Below are 12215 nucleotides of genomic sequence, written 5' to 3'. Positions count from 1 at the left end.
CTTCCCCTGTGCCTTAGCTGGTAAAGAATCCACCTGCTATGTGGGGATCTGGGTTCGATCCCTGGGTTGGAAGATCCCCTGGAGAAGGGAACAGCTACCCTCTCCAGTATTCTGGCCTGGAGAATTCCATAGACTATATAGTCCATGGGGTTGAAAAGAGTCAGACAAGACTTAGTGATTTTTACTTTTAATAAGAGGATTGCTGACCTCCTTAGTAAAGATTAAAAGGGGCCAAATTAGCCCAGGTAAAGCATTACTATCTAAGATTCCAGCCCAAACTTCCCATCAGGAAATCTGCCCTTCTACCTCTGTGAATGTTGCCTCATTTCAGGATGGTTTTAGCCTTTTGGGGTTCAAAGCCGTAGGCCTCTGCATATCAGGCTGGGAATGCCCCAAGATTGGTTCAACACGTGTTTTGGAGAGTAACACACTTGGATCCAGCAGTGGGGAGATCTTCTGAAAGTTATAGGATATGGAATGTGAATCATTGATTTTTCCAGTGTCTCTCTAACATGGCCCTTTTATCTCTTGACCCAGAGCTCGTACGTGTGTTTTAGAGCTGGTACATGTGTCTGTGTCCCCTCAGTCTATATGCTGGTGTCCTAATGCTCCACAGTGAGTATCTGGAGATGGGCTTTTGGGAGATTAGGGTAAGGTGGGACCTTGGGGGTGGGGCCCTCATGGTGGGATTAGTGCCTTTATAAGAAGAGGTGTTCCCCCACCCTCTGCAGGCACACACAGAGGAGAGTTCCTGTGCACACACAGCAAGAGAGCAGCCACCAACAAGCCAACCCAAGAGAAAAAGTCCTTAGAATGAAACCTACCTTGCTTACACCTCGATCTTGGACTTCTGGAGTAAGAAATTTGTTTAAGCCACCCAATATTTTGTTATGGCAGCCTAAGACAAACGTGTAGGCCTGTAGACAAACTTATAAAAATGATCTAGTTTGGTGGTCCTTCCTCTTTTAGCAGTTCTTTGTTACAGCCCACTTTACTATTTAAACGAAGACAGTGGTGGGTTTATGGCCGAATTCAAACTGTAAAGGCCACTGCATCTTTCTTAGACTGGCTGAACTTGGAAGTGAACTGATTTCCTCAACAGTTTGGCCAAGTAAAAAAATTCATTTAACTATGGATGCTGAGAAGGCTAAGCCTTTGGTTCTTTCCTAGAAATGGAACTGGGAAGGTGCTCACAGAATGATGCCAAGCACCAACAGCTGTATAGTTTCCATTTTATTTTATGTACTTTTTTTTAATAGGATATAAATAATGACAAAAATTACAAAATTTATAACTGGAAGCCCAAGCATATTTACACATATGTTTCCATTTCAGCAAAGCTACTGTTTACTTTGCTCCTATACAGTTTCCTTTTGGTACCATATTTTAGTGTTATTTTACTCTCAGTTTACTACATACATATCAACAGTGAATAGGCAAAATATATACAAGGAACTGTTCAGTTCAAGTAATTTAATATTGTATTAAAATTCTTTAACACTGAACTAAAGCCATATACATTTGTCAGTTTGAAATAAAATTGTTTTCTGTCTTCAAAACTCACCAACTGATGATGTAACTGATAATCAAATTTAAAATAATATTGGTTAATTAAAAAAAACATTAAGACAATCCCACAATTTATCAATATCGCTATAATGAACTTCAAAATGATTCACAATGTGATTGATTAGAACAATATACGTTAAAATGTTATTTTTTTCTATAATGATATTGGTACTGTTTATATAATTTGATTCTACATAAATATACATTATGGTATCATACAAATACTCCACAGAGACATTAAAAAATTAAAATACCTTAAAGAAATGTAAGTAAATTTTATTTAATCAAAGAGTAAGCAAACATTTATTTATTTTGTTTCAAGAAAGTTTTATTACTTTGGAATCTCTCTTTTTTTATTTGTTTTTTTTATTTTTTCCTAGAAAAAAAGTTTTTTGCAATAGAATTTTATTAATACCTTTCTCAAACAAGGTTTCCATGACAGAAATCTTGACAGCAGGAGCCCTAGATTTTTTTAACATGTTCTTTAAAAGATTAAAGATTGTGAAGATTAAAAAAAAAAAATCTCTGCAGGCTTATGGCTGCGTCAGCACTTTCGGTAAGACGCCAGTCTGCTGCCTGAATCTCCTGCTCTGGGGAGTGGCCTGGGTACTCCGCCACACTGAGCAGCCCTCTTGGTGGTAGCAGGAGAAATTTAGTTATTTGAAAGGAAACCAGAAACATCCCTCACGACTAATGTAGTTTTCTTATCGATGCATTAGTGAAACATTCTTTTTAATAAAAATATTTAATACAAGACACATTTTTCTGTGCATAATAAATTCCTCTGTTTTAAATCATTAGGTTTTTGAATCAATCCACAGATGTAAAGATTTTCCTTATCTGACATGGTTGATTACATATAAAATCCACAAATATAGAAACTGGGAAACAGAATTCCCTGGCAATCAGGGGAGTAACTTCTGTCCTCTTGCATGAAACAATACTTAGTGAGATCATGACTTTAGAGATGCTTTCTGAGGGTAGTTCTGTTCTACCTTGAAAACGGCTGACAGTGGAAAATAAACCCAAGATTTTTACACTTTTAGGCAGTATAAGCGACCCCCTGTGTTTTTTCAAGGTGTTATCCCCAAATAACAGCAAAGCGAGGTTGGGGCAGAGTCATGAGAAATACCTCAGGTGGTGGCCAGGAGTGGGGGTTGGGAGCATCAGCCACAAACCTCTGCTCTGTCTCTCAGGGGTTACAGCTGGAAAGTCTTGGTTGCACTTTCTGTCACCGGTGCAGAAAGAACGTCCCCAGGAGTGGCCAGTGGCCTCTCGCCCATGACAAGGCCACACAAACAGAGCAGTCTTCCTCCCGGGCTGGGTGGAAAGCCTGCTCCGGGACTGCTCGGCGTGCAAGGCACCACGAGGACGGGAAGGAGGTGAGTATCAGAAAATTGTGGTCTCATACTTGGTATTTATCCCCCGCTTGGCCTCTTGTCCTGGCTCCACGATCCATGGCAGGTTGGCCAGAGTCTTTTGCTCAGATGGGTCGATCTGCTTTAGAACAGAAAGGCTAATGCCTGTTATACGGTACCTGCTCAGGAGTGCACGCATGCCTGGAAATCATTGCACCCTGGCAAGACTTCAGGATGCTGGTGGGTGAGCCATTTGTTGGTTCTTCTGATCACGTTTACTGCATAGGAACCGTGTTCAAGGCACGGGGTCGGGGAGGGGGATGGTGATTGAGGCATGGCCCTTGCTCTTGAAGGCACACAGGTGGGGAGCGGATATAGGAACACTTTACTGAGAAGTGAGATTTGAAAGGGAAGAGGGCACTCTGAGGGCACCCAGGAAGGCCACTGACCCCATGTTGGGAGGCAGGGGAACTTCCTGGAGGAGGTGAACCTGGCTATGTCCTACCCAGCTCTCAAACCTCCATTGGTTTTCTTCAGAGTCAGAATAAACCCAAAGTCCTCGAAGTGACCTCTTGGGGCCCTGCCTGCCAAGCCCATGCCCTCTGTGCCCATCAGCTCTCTGAATACACTCCAGACACCTGTGTGCTTTCTGCCCTAATGTCAGAGTGTGGCACAAATGTCACCTCCTCACCAGTTTACTGCATGTAAACTAGCACCTCAGCTTTTCTGCTCTCCTCTTCTGCTCTCTTCTTTATAATCCTTATGCCATACACATCATGTTTATTTGTTCATCTGCCACTAAAATGTACACTCACAAAGGTGGACTTCATTCTGTTTACTACGGTTTCCCTCTAACGTTGACAAGCTCCCAGCAACCCAGTAACCAACAGGCACCCAATCCGTTCCTGTCAACTAGACATTATTTAAAAATTAAGGTATATGTCCAAATGGAGAGCTGGAAAATTAAGGTTCCTGGTGAAGATGGGGGTGTGGAGCAGCACGTGCAGAGTCCCTGAGGGGAAGGGAGTGAGGGTTTGCAGTCAGGGTGCTGAGGGGGAGCTGGGAGGAGACAGCTGAGGGTGAGGAGGTGAGCAGGGCCAGGTCAGGCTGAGCCTCGACCTTGAACCAAACTGAGCTAGAAAACGTCACCACCATTTCATTGCCTGTGTATACAAGGTCATGCAGGCCCTGCCTGGGTAAAGCTTGAGTTCTAAGCTCTCATGGTGACGGGGGGCGGATCAGGGAGGGGGCTGGGGCAGTTCTGCACCAGATCTCCCTGTGTGTCTTTGGTGTTTCCACGTCTGCCCCTGGCTGCTCTGCTCAGGAAACCTGGAGCAAGGGAGTTGGCCTTCAGCTGCATGTGATCTGTCTGTACCTCCACAAGGCTGTGGGGGGAACTTCACGTGTCTAATCACAGGATATTCTCAACAATAAACTACTGGGGCCGAGGGAAATGGAACACAGACACCTGCTGAGGGGGACGGGATCTTGGGGCAGTTAAAGAGCAGCAGTATTATTCACTGTATGTTCCATCTTTTTCAGTGAAGGCTTCTAAATGAATATTCTATGAGCCCGTATGGTGCACATCCCTTCATACTCGCCTGGAAGAAGTCTACAGGGACCAAAGAAAAGTCAGATGGAGGTAGGAAGAGATTTATCCAGCCCACACGGGAATGTATACAATAGACTACAGCTAGTCCCTCAAATATTCTGAAAATTTCTGGATGTTTAACCTGCTTTCCTGTGGGGTAAGACAGACAATAAATAGGAGATGCCTCTTTGTGTAGCTGGGGCCTGGATGACCAGCTAGAGTCAGCTGTGCAGAAATGAGGGGGAGACAAAGCCAGGTGGAAGGAACACAGGTAGGTGGAAGCTTTGTCTATTCCAGGAATAGGGAGGCTGAGTGCCTGGGAGGAGTGTGGTGGGAAGTCAAGGCTGTGGTACCATGATGTGGCTGCCCTGTGGAGGAAGGAAGTTTCAGGAGATGTAATGGAGTAGTTTTAGAGATGTGGTGGTGATGGCTAGGATGGGAAGAATGACAGAAGAAATGGAGAGGCATGGATGGAGCTGAGAGATGTTTCAGGGGCTGAATGGATGGAATCTGCTTGTGGGCTGGACACAGGGCTGAGAGGAAAACAGAAATCAAGGCTGCGTTCTAGATTGCTGGCTTGAGCGACTTGGTGACTGGTTAGCCTGTTTACTAAGCTGGCAGAGGTGGGGAGAGAGAAACAGCTCTGCAGAGAGATCAAGAATTCTGTTCTAGGCGTAGTTAAGTTTCAGCTGTCTGCTAAGTATCAAAGGAGAAATTAAACCTGTAGGTCTGGAGCTCTGGGAGTGCATCAGGGTTGGGAGCCAGTGGGGCTGGGAGGTGCTGAGGTGGGAGGACGTGCAGTTCCTGGCAATGGTCAGCAGTGAGGGACAAGCATGGGTGTGAATGGTGAGGTGGAAGAAAAGATCTGAGATGTGAGCTGTCAAGGAGCAGAGGCCAAAGAGAAGTCATGAACAAGAAGCCACATGATCTCCAAGCATGGTGCTTCTGCAAACATTAAAAACCCTAAAAATTCCCCATGACCTGGGGTCAGTGGGGAGGAGGAGAGTCACAGATGGAAGGATATATGGGGGTGAGAGTGATGCCTCTGGGATGGCACTGCTGTCCGGAGTCCCAGAGTTCCAAGGATGCCATACGGCAGCAGAAACCAGAAGTGAGGCTGGCTGGGAACATTCCAGCTTCTGGGTACTGCTACTACCAGAGGAGGCCGCTTTGAAGTCAGGAAAGTCTGTTAGGACAGGATGTGTGCAGAGCGTGTGGGAGGGAAGGGGAGGAAATTCCTGGAGGAAGGCAGATGCGAGGAGGAGGGGAGGTACCTTCTGAACAGTCCCGCTCTGCAGGAAGCCTCAGCTGCTGCCGGGAGAACACAGGGCCTGGTGCCCAGGCCTCTCCCACCCCCACTCCGTGCACAGCTTGAGCCCCCAGCTTCTACTTGCTGGGTACCAGGGACACCCTCGCTGTGAGCCTCTACCAACCTCTCTGCTGCCCAGTGGCCTGGAAGAGGCCTGCCTCCTGGAGGGATGGCAGCTGAGGCCTCAGGGAACTTGGTCCCCAGGTAGCCTGGATCTAGAGAAGAGATTGACCTGGGACAGCAGCACCCAGCCCCCTCCCAGGATGCTGCAGGGCACAGGGTAAGTGGGGTTTTCTCGGGAGTCTCCAAGGTTCAGTAGACGGTCCCCAAGACTGCAGGAACTGGGCTGAGAGGATGACAGTCACAAGCCAGGACAAGGCTGAGGGGAGGACAGGAAGGGCAGGCCCTGGATTCTTAGCAGCACCCACACACCATAGATCCTTCCCTTCAGTTCTCAGAACACCTGTGTCTTGTCTACTTACCACCGACTTGCGAATGCTGACGCGGGGCTTGGGGATGGGCTTGGAGGGCTTGTTTTCAAAGCTTTCTGGAAGTGTGGAGGAATGCCCTCCTTTCCTGGCTTGCAGCGCGAGCTGATAGGCGACTTCAAATGCCTGTCCGAGCGTTAGGATGATCTCATAGGCTAAATTCTGCAAGAGAAATGAGAAAGCGTTTATAACAGCATCCTGCAGGTCAGAACAGAGTCACTGAGCATGCAAAGAGGACATTGAGGGGGTGAACCGGCGAGGACCTTGAGCTGCTCCACCTGACGTGAAAGCGAGTCAGGGGAAATCTGACAAACTGCACACTCTGGGTCCAAGTTAGGGTCTACAGGAGGCATCAGTCACTGCCGCAATGCACACTCCTACAGCTACCCTAAGGAGCCCGCCCTGGGTGACTATTTTGCTCCCAGGCCTTGGAAGGGAAGGGGTTATACCGGTCCCTCAGCCTGTGAGGGTGAGCCCACACACTCCCCAGGAGGTGCTCCTGAGAAGTTTGGGTTTTTTTACCTCCAACATCTGTGATTCAGTGAACATCTCTGAAACACAATCACAGTCTAATTTAGGCAGAGGGGAGAGGCATTAGTCATGCTGGTGTAGTGTCTCGCAGTCACAGCAGCAGGCATGCAAACAGAGCCAATTATCCATCTATTTCTTGAGGCGTCTGCTCTCCCTGTGGGTCCACTCCATATTTTATCACTAAATCAGTGTGAGAAAGGAGATTCTGCCCGAATGCCATGCCACGCAGTGCCTGGGAGAAGTTCTTTTCTTCAGACCTTCAGTCATTCCCCTCAGGATGACGTCTTGCTTCTCTCCTCCAGGTTCTTACTTCATTTCTGCCTTCTCTTTTGAGCACTGTCCCACCCCATCTTCTCTCACTGAGAAAACAAGACGTTGACCCTGAGGTCAACAGCACATCAATGAGCCAGATGTCTATGGGTTACAGTGAGTTTTCTTAAAACCACTGCCCCAGCTGAGTGCTGGCAAGGTCTGTCTCAAGTTTCCACGCTGATGAACATCCTTAGATGTCTGTGTGTGGTTTCTCAAAACCAGAAAAACTTTGCTGATTTTGCATCCTGTGACCCTGCCTCCTCAATCCAGGACACAGAAGAGCTCAATTCCCACGACTCTGAGGGGTCTGGTGGGGACTGTTCCATCTTGATGAAGGAGGAGGGAGATGCAGGATGGCCATCAGAGGCCCTGTGGAAGAACCTGTGGGTTTCTACCCTGACCAGAGTTTAGATCCATGCTGGACTGTTGGCGGATCTAAACGCTTCTGAGCATGAGAACTAGTCTCACAGAGGACATGTCTTCTCTTTAGAGACACAGGTGAAGAAGCAGCACCCCACAAGACAGATGTGTGCTTACTGGAGACGCTGAGCCTCACACAGCCAGCCAGGCTTTTCCTTCAATGAACATGGGCCAGTATTTGCCTCCTAGGATGAGTCAGACCAGGAAATTAGCAATGTACCAACAAATGCTAGCAGAGGAGGGCTGACCCTTACATCACCACCAGTGTGGTGCCCTGGAAAGGGGCCCCGGGCTTAGGCTGCCCCACAAAGTCTGGGCTCTTGTCTTGTTCCGGCTGCTGTGGAGGTGGATGGTGGCTGTCCATCCATCAGGAGCAGGCACTGGTGCTCTAGACGGGCAGCTGGACTGAGGGAAAGATGGCAGACTCAGCGATTCTGTAACATGCAGCTTTTTGATACTGGGACAAAGGTACTTAATGAGTGTGAATTCCTTTATCGTTAACCTAAAAACAAGTTCCCGAAAGTGAGATTTACTTACAGCTTCAGTGTCTTCAAATGAAGGCCATTTGAGCAGGTGAGATTTTCACAAGACTATTATCAGAAGGCTAAAAGTTTTTGAAAGGTTCTGGTTAGAAGCTCTACCCTTTCATTTTAAAGAAGTTCCCAGGGGTAGGAAACCACTGAGATAAGACACAGAGACCAGACTAGCCCATGAGGTTCCCTGCCAGGTGGAACCTCATTTGGCTTGCATTCTCCATGACGTCTTGGATTTTCATCTTATTTAGAATGCTCATTTTGAGAGTTGTTCTTTTATGATCTGTCAAGAGCTGGACATTGTTACCTTGCCTATGCTTTCTGTCACCTCGGTGTTTGAGGCTTCGATCCTGGATGCCAGCGACAGCCTGCAAGGAGCAGCTTATGGGGCTTTGCATGCAGAGAGTCCTGGGGCCCTAGAAGGACTCAGCAGATGGAGCCTGCGGACATGCATCTGAATCGGGGTGGGGGGGGGGTGGTTCGTGTCTCCTGCCTCTTCTTAATACCATCACCACTACTTAAGATGGGAGGAGAGTTACTGCCAGAGCAGGAGACTCAGGACCAAAAGTGATACCACAGTCGGACCAGAGAGGCTTAGGTGACGTGCCCTTCCTTCCTCCTCGGAGCCAGGCCTGCTGACCCCAGAGATGCTGCTTAAAAAACCCGAAACCCCAATTAGTCTGTGCTTACAGCATATCATCATCTTCACAACTGGGGAGGCCAGTGCCTGGCACACTGCAGGCATGCAGGGGAGCTTGTTTGCTGAATGAATGAATATCTAAAGGCCAAGCTGGAGTAATAACACTACAGGTTATTACTATAGGTACCATAGCTACTGTAAGTGAGGACTTTGTAGATATTAGGCACGGAACCAACCAATAAAGTTTACCACGATCATCTGCAGTGGAATATCATTATCCTCATTTTGTAGATGAGGAAACTGAGGCTCAGAAAGGTTAATCTGACATCACAAGCTAGAAAGTTACAAAGCAGTGGTATGAACCAATATTTGTGACCTAAAAGTCTATGTTCTTTCAAACTAATTTGAAAAGATTTATGCACCCCAATGTTCACAGCAGCACTATTTACAATAGTCAAGGCATGGAAGCAACCTCAAGTCCATCAACAGATGAATGGATAAAGATGTGGTATATAAGGGAATATTAATCACAAAAAATGAAATAATTCCATTTTAACATGCACAGACCTAGAGATTAGCATACTATGTGTAGTAAGAGATAAATATCATGATATCACATATGTGGAATCTTAAAAAATGATACAAATCAACTTATTTACAAAACAGACTCCCAGACATAGAAAACTTATGGTTACCAAAGGGGAAGGTCGGGGGACAACTTGGGAGTTTAGGATTAACGTATACACACTACTATATATAAAATAGAAAAACAGAGGCCTACTGTATAGCACAAGGAACTATACTCAGTATCTTATAATAACCTATAATGGAAAAGAATCTGAAAAAATAATATATATAAAAGCAGATGCCTAGGCTGGTAACTCTGACTCAAACTGAATCTCTTAACTTTGTATCAATTCTGCCAATCCACTGTATTTTATATAAACACCTGGAATATTGTGAGTCAACTATGCTTCAAAAAAGGTATATTCCCACCCTCCCCATGTGTGGTAGCTTGTCTCCAAGGTGGCAGGCATCACTCTTCTGCTTCCCTCATGCCACAGTGTTCCCAATGAGAGGCCTACTCTGTTCTTTCACCTCCTTGAATCTGGATTAGCTATCCTGACTTCCCTAACTAGCAGAATGTGCAGAAGTGACATGCTGGGACTTATGAGATTAGATTGTGAGGGTCTTTCAGCTTCTACCTGGACCTCATGGAACACTCACTCTGAGGGAAACTAGCCACATAGAAAAACATCTCATCTTGAGATTACCACACTGTACGTCCAAGCTGGCCAGGGGAAGAGGCTGCCTGTAGAGAAACAGCAGTTGCAGCCATCCCAGGCCAGCCTCCAGATAAATGAAGTGAAGGAGTGACACCAGACATTCAAGCATCAAGAGATGCCACACCCAGGATCCCAGACAGATGGCCCCAGTGGAGGCCCCAGATATCATGGAGCAGAAGTGTTCTGCTCTGCCCAGATACCTGACTCTCAGAATGGTAAACATGATAAAATGGATGTTGTTTTATAGAACTAAGTTTTGGGTGTGGTTTGCTAAATAAACAGCAATAGATAACTGGAATACCATGCAATGCTAAGGAAGGCTGGCTAGACCTCATTCAGGTGGCAGGAAGAGGAACCATCAACCTGCAAGTGGGGATGAACAGTACAGTCATAATTAGCAAGCCAAATCCAACAAAACAAAGTTCATGTACCATGACCAGGTTGGATTCACTGTAGGGTTGGTCACTTGGAAAGTTCAGCATACACAAATAAATGTGATACACCACATCAACAAAAGATAAAAACCATATGGTCATCTCAACAGATACAGAAAGAGCATTTGATAAAATTCAACAACATCCATTTATGATAAAAACTCTTATGGAAGTGGGTATAGAGGGAATATACCTCAACATAATAAAAACTATGACAAACCCATTATCCATATAATAATAGTGAAAAGCTGAAAGCCTTCCTGCTAAGATCTGGAACAGGTATTCTTGGGTATCTCAAGAATACCCACTCTCACCTCTTCTATTCAAGTTAGTAAGTCCTAGCTAGAGCAATTGGAAAAGAAATAAAAGGTATCCAAATTGGTAGGGAAAAGGCAAAATTGTCTTTATATGCAGATGCATACTATACATGGAAAACACAAGATTTCACTCAAAACTATTAGAACTGATAAATTCAGCAAGGTAGCAGGATGTTAAGAGAAACATACAGAAATGGATTGCATTTCTTTACACTAACAATGAAGTATCAGAAAGGGAATATAAACTATCTCAACATTACATCAAAAAATATTTAGTAATAAACCTCACCAAGAAGGTGAAAGACTTATATGCTGAGAACTACAAAATGTTAATAAAAGAAATCAAAGACTATTCAAAGACATGGAAAGATATCCCATGCTCTTGGACAGGAAGATTTAATATTGTTAAAATGGCCATACTGTCCAAAGCAATATACAGATTTAAAGTGATCCTTATCAAATTACCTGTGACATTTTTCACAAAACTAGAACAATCCTTAAATTTATATGGAACCATAAAAGACTCAAGATTGCCAAAGCAGGAAAACTATTTCTCCCAGTCTTCAGGCAATACTACAAAGCTATAGTAATCAAAAGTGTGGTATTGGCACAAAAACAGACATATAGATCAATGGACAGAAGAATCCAGAAATAAGCCCATATAGTCAGTTAATCTACAGCAAAAGAATCAAGAATATACAATGGGGAAAAGACAATATCTTCAGCAAGCAGTGCTGGGAAAGTTGGACAGCAGCATGCAAATCACTGAAGTTAGAACACACTCACATCAGACACAAAAATAAACTCAAAATGGCTTAAAGAAGTAAAATATAGGTCACGACACCATAAAACTCCTAGAAGAGAACACAGGCAAAACATTCTCTGACGTAAATTGTATCAGTGTTTTCTTGGGTCAGTCTCTCAAGACAATGGAAATAAAAGCAAAGATAAACAAATGGGACCTAATCAAACTTCTAAGCTTTTCAGAGCAAAGGAAACCATAAACGAAAGGAAAAGACAACATACAGACCAGGAGAAAAATATTTGCAAAATGATGCAACCCATATGACTTGACTTACAGAATATAAAAGTATCTTATACAACTCAATAATGAAAAAAAAAAAGCCCAATCAAAAAGTAGGCAGAACACCTAAAAAGACATTTCCTCAAAGACAACATACAGATGGCCAATAGGCACATGAAAGAAGCTTAACATTGCTAATTATTAAAGAAATGCAAATCAAAACTACAGTTAGGCACCACCTCATAGAAATCAGAATGGCTGTCATTAAAAAGTCTACAAATAAATGCTAGCGAAGATGTGGAGAAAAGAGAACCCTCCTATGGCTGTTGGTGGGAATGTGAATTGGAATAGCCACTATGGAAAACAGTATGGAAGTCACTGAGAAAGCTACAAATAGAACGGT

General features: G+C 44.7%; 1 protein-coding gene across 16 annotated transcripts in view; it reads right to left on the bottom strand.

Annotated features, from left to right (window-relative positions):
* Nucleotides 1-2915: 2915 nt before the first annotated feature.
* The window catches only part of ANKS1B (ankyrin repeat and sterile alpha motif domain containing 1B), a 1161043-nt gene continuing 1151743 nt past the window's right edge, over nucleotides 2916-12215 (bottom strand). For 9 of the 16 annotated variants that reach the window (XM_055576254.1, XM_055576275.1, XM_055576292.1 and 6 more), the window contains 2 exons: nucleotides 6310-6477; nucleotides 2916-3069 (listed from right to left, as the gene is read on the bottom strand). In XM_055576254.1, coding sequence (XP_055432229.1) covers nucleotides 2959-3069; nucleotides 6310-6477 — 279 coding nt within the window. In that variant the 3' untranslated portion in view covers nucleotides 2916-2958. Of the gene's footprint in view, nucleotides 3086-6309; nucleotides 6478-12215 lie in introns of all 16 variants that reach the window. The other 7 variants (XM_055576264.1, XM_055576282.1, XM_055576310.1 and 4 more) reach the window with 2 other exon arrangements.

Source organism: Bubalus kerabau, chromosome 1 (assembly GCF_029407905.1).
Source record: "Bubalus kerabau isolate K-KA32 ecotype Philippines breed swamp buffalo chromosome 1, PCC_UOA_SB_1v2, whole genome shotgun sequence".
NCBI classification, from domain to species: domain Eukaryota; kingdom Metazoa; phylum Chordata; class Mammalia; order Artiodactyla; family Bovidae; genus Bubalus; species Bubalus kerabau.
The sequence above is the reverse complement of the archived record's forward strand: the minus strand, read 5'-3'. Positions and strand labels throughout refer to the sequence as shown.